Raw genomic sequence first — 9,584 nt, 5'->3', positions numbered from 1 at the left:
GAATCGCAAACTGTTTAAGCTGTGGCCAAGTTGTGGCATCTGGTAAAGAGGAAAAACCTAGACATTCTTGATCAGAACCGCTTTTTATTTATGTGAGGTTTCAGTTCTCAGTAACTGCATAAAAGTCTAGTGTTTGATATAATAAAAGACGGTGTGGGGATGGAAATTGGAGGGGATTCCTACAGGAGAAGTGTTTATCATCTGCTTTTGCCATTGCAAATGACATATTAAATATCTGTGGCACATTAACAAGCAGAACAAAATAAGGACTTAAAGCACCTGTTAGTGCATCTGTGCTGTAGCTCGAGCTGTCAGTGAAAATATATCAATGCAAGCTGTTCTGCCACTGTAGACAGTTTACCACTTCCTTACATATGTTTTTCAGCATTTATATAAAGTACCCGGAATGAGTATGGAATATAAAGGAAAGATTTGCTTAGGGCTCAGACTGAACTTCTAAACTTGACTTCTGTGCTCAGTCATAGGGCCTTAAACTATCCATTTGAAAGGGAGTCTCAGAAGGAGAGAAATGTGAAGATGATTATTTATAGTAACAAAAACATAGAAATAAGCTAAAGCCCAATAATATTTTATTAAATATGAGGTGTGATCAAAAACTATGGTGTTTAAATTTAAAAAATTATTACAGTAAAAGACACAGTGTCACTCACTAATCCCCCCATAATATTCTCCCTTGCTTCAAACACACTTATCCCATCATTCTTGTCACTTTCAGAAGCAGTTCTGGAAGTCCTCTTTCATGAATGTCTTTACTTCAGCCTCCATCGTGACAATGCTGTGTGTCACACATCGCTATTTTCTTGTCCAATAATAACATTACGGTGTGTCCTCAACCACCTTATTCACTGGATCTGGCACCACAAGACTTCTGGCTCTTCCCCAAAGTCAAAATNGGGAAGAGCGCAATGATGGTGCCAACTTGGGCCAGTGAAGCAACGTCCTGCACAACTAGACTGAAGAACAAAACGACAGCAACTTGTCTGTTCCCCTTCCCCCAATTCCCCAGAGCTGTTCCCCTCCCCCAATTCCCCAATAAAAATCTTAAAAAAAAAAAAAGGCAATTCCAAAAAGGTATAAGCTACCTTTCCCCAGACTTTCCTGTGCTCATTTTGGGTGGAGATTTGCATTGATGTGTTAACCATGAGAACATGGAGCTCAGATATAGAATCAATGATGCTCCTTCCCTGACTCCCCAGGGCCAGAAGAATGGATGAAAGTGCGGGAATCATGGAAAGAAGAAATCCCACTTTCCATTGACAGCAAAGCACAGAGGAGGAAAGAACAGATTCTCCCTCTAATGGCCAACTCTTCAGATCTGAAAAAGAAATTGGGGGCAGGGAGCTGTTCAAGTACCTTAATGAGAAGATCAGGTAGTCGTCCTAGTTTAGTTAGAGGGCTGGTAGAGAAATTGATTGAAGCCACAGGAGCCAGGGCAAAAAACATCTTAATCTTTTTGGCCAGCTCCGGGTTCCGTGAAAACGCTATAAAACCTATGGGAATAAGAGGAAGGTAGGTAACAGGAATTCCATCTTCTGGGACTTTCTCTAAGAAGGCAAGGCGGTAATGAGTGACGCCCTCTAGTGGCAACCTGAGAAACATGCAAGCAAACACCTGAATTGGGTTCCTCTGAAATTCCACGTGAGGATATCCTGAGTTTAACTAAACTAGTAAATCAAGTATTTCTTAAGTGCTTGTTTCAATTTTCAACCTAGATATGCACTGGAAGAAACCTAACTTGCTAATAACGTAAATCGAGCTCAGAAAAGACTATTCCTAACAGCTCAGCCTCACCAGCCCCATCCTCCAGTGCCCCTCCCCTTATCCCTAAGAACAATTTAGAGCCATCCGAATCAATCACCACCGGCTGAAAATGGACTTACACATTTAGAGTGCCCTAGCACTAAACTAGCTCTTATCTTCCTCTCAGGTCACTTCTAGCCTTAAACTCGGCCCCAGAATGTCACTTCAGAAAGCAGTATGGCAGAAGATATTAAGTAGACAAATTATGGAAGAAGGAATATAAATAAAGAAAAATGCTTAACTCAATGACTAAAATAGGCAAATGTTATTTTTTGTTTGTGGCCTCTCAAACTGGCAAAGAGTGTTTGGCGGTACTGAGGGTGAGGCAATTTAACCATAGACACTTAAAAGCATTCATACATTTCATATCGTAATTCTTCTAGGAATGTATTCTAAGGAGATTGTGTCACCTGAACACAAAAATATTAACCCCAGTAAACACTAAAAGGGGGAATTATATAAATTATGGGGCAGGTTCCTAGTCCCTATGCAGAAGAACTCTTGTTTGCTAGAATTATGGGCAATTTTTGTTTTCTTTAAACTTTGCTAAATTTTCTATTTTTGTTTACAATGAACATACATTACCTTTTTAGTCAGCATAAACAAGAAATGCATATGACTTTTAGAAACTATTTATACACGGCATCTTAGTAGTTAGTTCCATTCCACTTAATTTTAAAAGTTGGTATCCTTTCTTGTTTTGTTTTTTTTAAGTCTCTGCCCTTATAAAACCTTCTCACATCCCCATATTACTTAACTAGAAAAATACGTAATAGGCTGTGGCTTACACTAATTCCTTTAAATTCAAGAGCACCACACAACATGTTTATCCTTTTATAGAGAAGGATGAAATATTACCAAAATTCCTTGCCCTTGCCCTAATCATTATTTCTGCTTGGCATTTAAAAAATAATAAATAAAATTTGAGCTAACTTTTTTTTATATATATTTCACGTTTCAGAGCAAATACAAACTCTGTAATAACACATTATATCAACTTTCAATCTTCTTTACATACATACCTATCGTAGTGCCTTGAGAATGACCCACATAGTACACTTGTTCTTGGCCAGTTTTATTCAAAATGAAGTTAATTGAAGCTGGTAAGTCATAGTTTGCCATCTCATCATAACTGTAATCCAAAAATAGAACTCTTTCATTAAGATGTTGCATACAAATACAACAGCTCACAAATAATAAGTGTGTGGTTTGATGACTAATCAAAAACTGAACGCCCCTGGCTAAACCAGGATGAGTGCATAAAACAGAATATTACCAGGACTGCAGAAGCCTCCTGGGCTCCCTTCCAATCCTGCCTCCCAAGGGTAACCGTTATCCTCATTTTTACACCACAAATTAGTTTTACCCATGTTTGAACTTGTCTATAAATGGGATCAAACAGTATGCGTTCTTCTGTGTTGGGCTATATCCACAGTGTCTCACATAGTTGTAGGCTGTTCATTGTGTAAATATAAACACACTTAATTTGTCTATTCATTGCTGTTGGGCATTTATTATATAGTAGTTTCCAATTTTTCGCTATTACAAATAATGTCACAATAAATAAATATATTCTTGTACATATCATTGGTAAAAGCTCTCATCCTTGCATTTCATGTCCTTAGGTAGGGTCTGGTTTTACAAACGGGAATCAGGTCTGGAGGGTCCATAGCTTGGTCTTCTCTATACCTTGCACCAAGACAGGACCTGGAGCCACGCACATATGTGCATCTGTCATTGGGAGATGGGTGACCCAGTTGTTACCACCACTTCTGATGTGTCATGTTTTTTCCCTATATCCTCTCCTTTAATTCCCCAATAACCTTTAAAGATAGGTATTTATTATCCTCATTTTACATAAAGAAAACTGAGACACAGAGGGCTTACGTGACACATCCAAGGTCACACAGTGATTAATTGGTAGAGCCAGAAATAAGAGGAAAATTTCTGGATATAGAATAATGAACATTTGCAATGTGTGTTTATGGAGGAAGAAAGGTTATGGGACACAATTTACCCAGCATCCCACACTACCAGGAATGCCAAAATAACTAAAAATTCCTAATTGAATCTAATTCCTACATGTAATCATTTACTTACAATTTACCTTGCTGCTATTTATTAAATCCCTAAAAAGGTTTAAAACCTTTCATGAAGGGGATAAAATATATGGTGATGGAAAGAGAACTGACTCTGGGTGGTGAACACGCAATGTGATATACAGATAATGTATTACAGAATTGTACACCTGAAATCTATATAACTTTGTAACAATTGTCAGCCCAATAAACGTTAACTTAACAAACAAACAAACAAAAACCTTTCATGACTCATCAGTTTCCCCTCTCATATGATCTTGAGTTATCCTTCTATCTGCCTTGCCATGTTTCTGTATTAAGGGTACTCACAGACCGCTGTCATAATCAATTCAAATATACCTGAAGGCCCAGTATTCATCCTGAAAAACAGAAAAGGTCTTGTGCTTCCGAGACCAGGTGTTTCCCCTGCTGTTCCCCATCCACACATCGAAACCCGCATCTGCCAGGATGAAGCCCAGGCTGCTGTTGGGCAGGTTTGTGACCCAGTTACTGGAATCTGCCAGCAGGCCATGCTGCAGGAACACCACTGGTCTGCGACCTGAGAAACATCCATGTTTAGGAGTTAGCAGCACCTAACTTCAAAACAAACATGATATTGTGCTATACAGATAACATAAGCAAATAATGAGACAGAAACTCAAATGAAAATATTGAGGTAGCAATGCACTCCTATATAACACTAGTAAAGAATGCTTTTTAATCATTTATTCCTTTTTTCTTTTTTTAAGATTTTTATTAAAATATAGCTACCTACAATAGTATATTAGTTTCAGGTGTACACCATAGTTATTCAACATTTCTATACCTGAAGAAGTGATCACCATGATAAGTCCAGCAACCATCTGACACCATACTATGCAATCACAATAATATTGACTATATTCCCTATACTGTACATTACATCCCCATGACTACTGTGTAACAACCAATTTGTACTGCTTAATCCCTCCCCCTTTTTTACCCACACTCCCAACCCCCCTCCCATCTAGCAACCATCAAAATGTTCTCTGTATCTATGCATTTGTTTCTGTTTTGTTTATTTTGTTATTTAAATTCCACATATAAGTCGAACCACATTGCATCAGTCTGACATACTCCACTCGGCACAATACCCTCTAGGTCCATCCATGCCACTGCAGATGGCAAGAACCCATTCCCTTCCCTGGCCAAGCAGTATTCTATTGCATATACGTACCACCTCCTACTCTTATCCATTCATTCATCAACAGACATTCAGGTTACCTCCGCATTTTGGCCATTGTAAATAATGCTGCAATGAACATATGGATGCACACAGCCCCTCAAAGTAGCATTTTGGGCTTCAGATAAATATCCTGAAGTGGGATTATTGAGTCCTTCTTTGTCTCTTTGTTTTAAAGTTTATTTTGTCTGGTATAAGTATTGCTACACCAGCTTTTTGTTGTTGTCATTTCCATATTCATAAAATATCTTTTCCATCCCTTTACTTTCAGTCTGTATGTGTCTTTCTATCAGAAGTGAGTCTCTTGAAGGCATACATAAGAGTCTTGTTTTCTTATCATTCAGCCTAAAGAAATTTTTTTTTAAAACAGTGCTGGCAAGGTAGTAGTAAAACTGGATGATTTTTGCATATCTAGTAACAAGACACTTTTTAAAATATATTTTTAAGAACTTATGAAATGTTTCTGCACTTTGCTCCAGTAATTGGATTTCTTAGACTGTATCCTAACAAAATAAACCAAAAGAAAAGCCAAAAGATCACACATAAATTCATAAATATATATATATATATATATATATACACACATATTTGTTCATATATACATACACATATTTTTACATATATATGCAAATTTATCTTCTACTCAACTGTACCTAAGCCAGTGATATAAGTGAAAAAAACAAAGACTTGGGAACCAAAGAAATCTGACTTCCAGCTGTTTACATCATGTTAATATTATTCAGTCATTCATTAAACAAGCATTTACTGAGTGCTCAACTATATGCCAGCATACCGACTACATGCTGGGGACACAGCAGAGAACAAAAACAGCAGAAGAAAAAAATCACCCTCATGGAGCTGACATTATACGGACCATTAGTTTTCGAGTCAGACAAACCTGGGTTTAAATCTGTCTTCAAGTTTTGACGTGCCACTTTGGGCATGAAATTTCAATATCACCTGAAATTGACAGCATCCCCTGAAGCATGAAAGGCAATATGTATTGGGTCATTGGGAAAGTCATGACACATTTTTGCGTTGAAAAACATAGAAAAATACGTAATGACTTTCCCAACAACCCAATAGCTTATGGAGAGTAATGATATATGAAGATATTAGATGAAATAGCTCTTAGCAAAGGTTCTGACACACAGTAGGAGTTCAATAAACATTAGCTCATATTATTAAGTTGCTTAACCAGTCTGAGTCTCAGTTCCATAAATAATTGTTGAGAGGAATAAATGAGGTAATTATCTGGCATAGTGACTAACACATAGGTCAAAATTAACAAATTAGAGCTTCCTTTGCCTTCTTCCCATTCTTCATAATAGTGAAACACTAGAAAGAAGCTACTTGTTGAGAGGTCAAATCACTAATTGCATCCACTTGATGGAATAAATAAGCCACCAACAATGATGAGGATTGAGTTAGCACAAAAAAGCTTCTACTGTAGCCTTGAAGGGGAAAAAATAGAACAAATTACAAAATTATAGACTCCCTGGAATATGGCTGTGTAGCATTGATGTACACAAATGAGGAGTGTAAAATATCAAATCAAGGACAAATGAAAAGAATGATGCATCGGATAGTCAGGTGGGATGTGAATGTCCTAACATGGATTTGGTAACCAATAAATTGCCTTTTTTTTTTTAGCTGAGCCATCCTGCCACCTGTTGGCAGCTTAGCGGCAGCTCAGCTCGGGCCGGGCATCAAACTGCTGTTGCTCAGAGCTCAAATTCTTGAGCGAGCTCTTAACTAACTGAGCCACTCGGCCGGCCCAATAAATTGCTTTTTAATGACTGTCCCTCTGATGCAAGGTGGCCCAATTACATACATACCTGACATGAATGGTACCCCCGGGAGGTATGTAATGTGGGGTGCTGGTACTCTCATTTGTAAAACCAATGGGACTCCCCCCAGCAAAGGTCCCAAATGGCTATGATTTTCAAATCCCAAAGTGGCAGCCCTCTCCCAGGGCCATGTAAGTGACCTTCTGCTAGCGGAAGGAGAAGAGAAAGCAAAGAGGCCAAGATCGGAGCAGCTTTCCACGCACTTCTTTGCCTTTGAATGTTCGTATTAATGCTCCCTTCCCACGTCTACATTGACTGTGAAAGCTCTACATGTAACTCACTACGGTATAGCTACAGCATCTGATGACTAGGCGCCCTGCCTTCCACGAAGATGGAGAAACCAGTCGGAGAAATCAGGATGGTAAAAATTTCAAAATTATAAACTTCAGTGTAAGTGACAATAATAATTGCTGAAAGGAATTCATTTTTAAATTGTAGTCGATGAAATGTGTTTTAAATGACAGTCCCTCCTAACCAGGGCTGCCTTGTTGGACAATGGCAGGAGGCATCGCAACCCACAGCCCTGTGTGAAGGGCACCCAGGAGCTGTGCGACGGAGCTAACATCTCCCTTCGGCATGGTAAGACAGTTTTCACCCATCCAAGGTGCTTTGGGGCTGGGACACGAGGAAGAAGATATGACCTTAAAATACCAGAAAATCAGAGTGACCAAAGAAAGATTTGGGCAGCATACGGGGACCACTGGGGCAGCCTTGTTCCAAGAGGCGCCCCTACTGGTCAGCGGCAACAGAGCCGCGTCTGCCTCTGCAGTGGTCTCCCCTAGGGAAAGGGAGCTAGAGGGCCCCTCCCCCACCCCCCGGAAATCACGGCAGGTGGCCACAGGCCCTGCTGCGTGCTCCAGTCTGTGCTTCTTCAGGCACTTAGCGGGAAAGCTGAGGCTGCTGAGGGGGCTTCTCAGGGCACAGTACTGAGAAAGGCAGAGATGGCTTAAATGGGGACGGAGAACTGAGGAGGGGAGGGGAGGCTAAGGAGCGGGGCAACCGGGACTGAGGCTGGAAGCAGAGGCGTCAGTCAGCTCCCTGCCTTTTCTTGATGGGGACTGTTTTAAATTCCCTTGCAATCTCTCTGTACTGCCCTCCATAGCCCTCCAGGAGTTTCAAAGGGGACATCTGGGAGATGGCAAGCTGAAGATACAGCAGGAAAACCTTTAAACACCACCATAACATAACTCCCGGATTCCCATGGGCAGTGAGGAACTGCTGACGCTTTCCTGGGAGATGCAGGTGAGTCACCACGCATCTGCCATTTATGGCGGTTCAGGGGCTTCTCACAACATCTATAAAGACCCCTGTTTCAGCCCATACCTACCATTCACTCCGGCACAAGGGTTATTTCAGGGAGTGACTCTATCCTTCTAAGTGACTTCTCTCACTCGACTCTCCATAGAAGCGTTTCCCAAAGCTTCTATATTTGCCCCATACATCAAATTTCTGTGGATTTGCTTTGCCTGAAACAACAGCTAGTGTGATCCAGGTTATAAACAGTCTATGTTTAACAGAAAAAGAAGCAAAGAAATAACAGTTTAGTTACGTTGGAATTTGAATAAATTAGCATTGAGGGGTCGTCTATAGGTACTCCTTACCTCTAACTCTATGCCACAGTTGGGCAGCTACAAAATCAAAGTGACTGTGCAGAGAGAGAAAGAGAACACAGCTACATACATGTACACATGCTCACACACAAAAACAGACCCCGTGTGGACCCCAGAGTGACAGCAAAGCCACCCAGCATGTGTGAAGGGAAGGGATGGTAGACAAAACTCAATGATTTGTTAAGACACTTGTAATAAGGAAAGGGAGAGGATAGAAGCCATTGTCTTTCTAATTCTCCTTTTTGTTTGTAGGGGTTCCATCATCCCTCACTTCAAGCTGAATACAAAAGCTTAATGACCAACAGATGCAAAAGATGGCACCAAGCAGGAAGGAAATAGTGAATCTGCTCTTTAAAAGCTAGATATGTTCAAATCTGAAGGACCTGGGCCAAGAACCGCGGAGGGTATCACAGACCCCATTGCTTTCTCATGGGGAATGCCAGCAGGCAAAGAAAGGGGCGGACATAGAAAGGTAAACGGCTGACAAACGGCATGGCGTGAGAGCAACTTGGGCCAGTCAGCTGTGTCTAGTCATTCATCAGAAGAATTATTACTGAGAGCCTGTTGTATACTAAGCAGAGCACTAAAAGTTAAAAAAAATCAAGAAGTAATTCAAAACACACATTACATTCTGTGTAAATCTTTCCTGGTACCCAGCACATATTAGCCATTATGCTATGTGCAGGCAACGCAATGTGGGTAACCCATGTTCTCTCCTCCAAGGAGCTCCATTCCAGTCAAGGAGACAGACACACAATTACCTTCCAGATCAGTGTGGAAAAGGCCAGCCCACCACCCAGGAACGCTCAGAGGAAAGACAGTTACTCAGCCAGGGGCAGGCATATTTGAGCCGAATATTAAGTGAGAGATAGGTTGCCCTACAAAGGGCTCTGGTGGAGAAACGGGAGCCAGGATGTGGAGAGAACTGACGCTGCGCCCCAGGCCTCAGCTGGATGGGACCCAGTGTGCATTGAATTTCCCTACATGAGTCTGATGCACAGGC

At 40.7% G+C, this 9,584-nt stretch overlaps 1 protein-coding gene across 1 annotated transcript in view; it reads right to left on the bottom strand.

The window, feature by feature from the left end:
• The window catches only part of LOC109377125 (lysosomal acid lipase/cholesteryl ester hydrolase-like), a 46,212-nt gene that overhangs the window by 23,362 nt on the left and 13,266 nt on the right, over positions 1-9,584 (bottom strand). Inside the window, exons 4-6 of the mRNA XM_019633378.1 lie at positions 4,260-4,458; positions 2,844-2,953; positions 1,375-1,511 (exon numbers count right to left, since the gene is read on the bottom strand). Coding sequence (XP_019488923.1) covers positions 1,375-1,511; positions 2,844-2,953; positions 4,260-4,458 — 446 coding nt within the window. The remainder of the gene's footprint in view (positions 1-1,374; positions 1,512-2,843; positions 2,954-4,259; positions 4,459-9,584) is intronic.

Source organism: Hipposideros armiger, unplaced genomic scaffold (genome assembly GCF_001890085.2).
Source record: "Hipposideros armiger isolate ML-2016 unplaced genomic scaffold, ASM189008v1 scaffold_1298, whole genome shotgun sequence".
In the NCBI taxonomy this organism is placed as follows: Eukaryota; Metazoa; Chordata; class Mammalia; order Chiroptera; family Hipposideridae; genus Hipposideros; species Hipposideros armiger.
The sequence above is the reverse complement of the archived record's forward strand: the minus strand, read 5'-3'. Positions and strand labels throughout refer to the sequence as shown.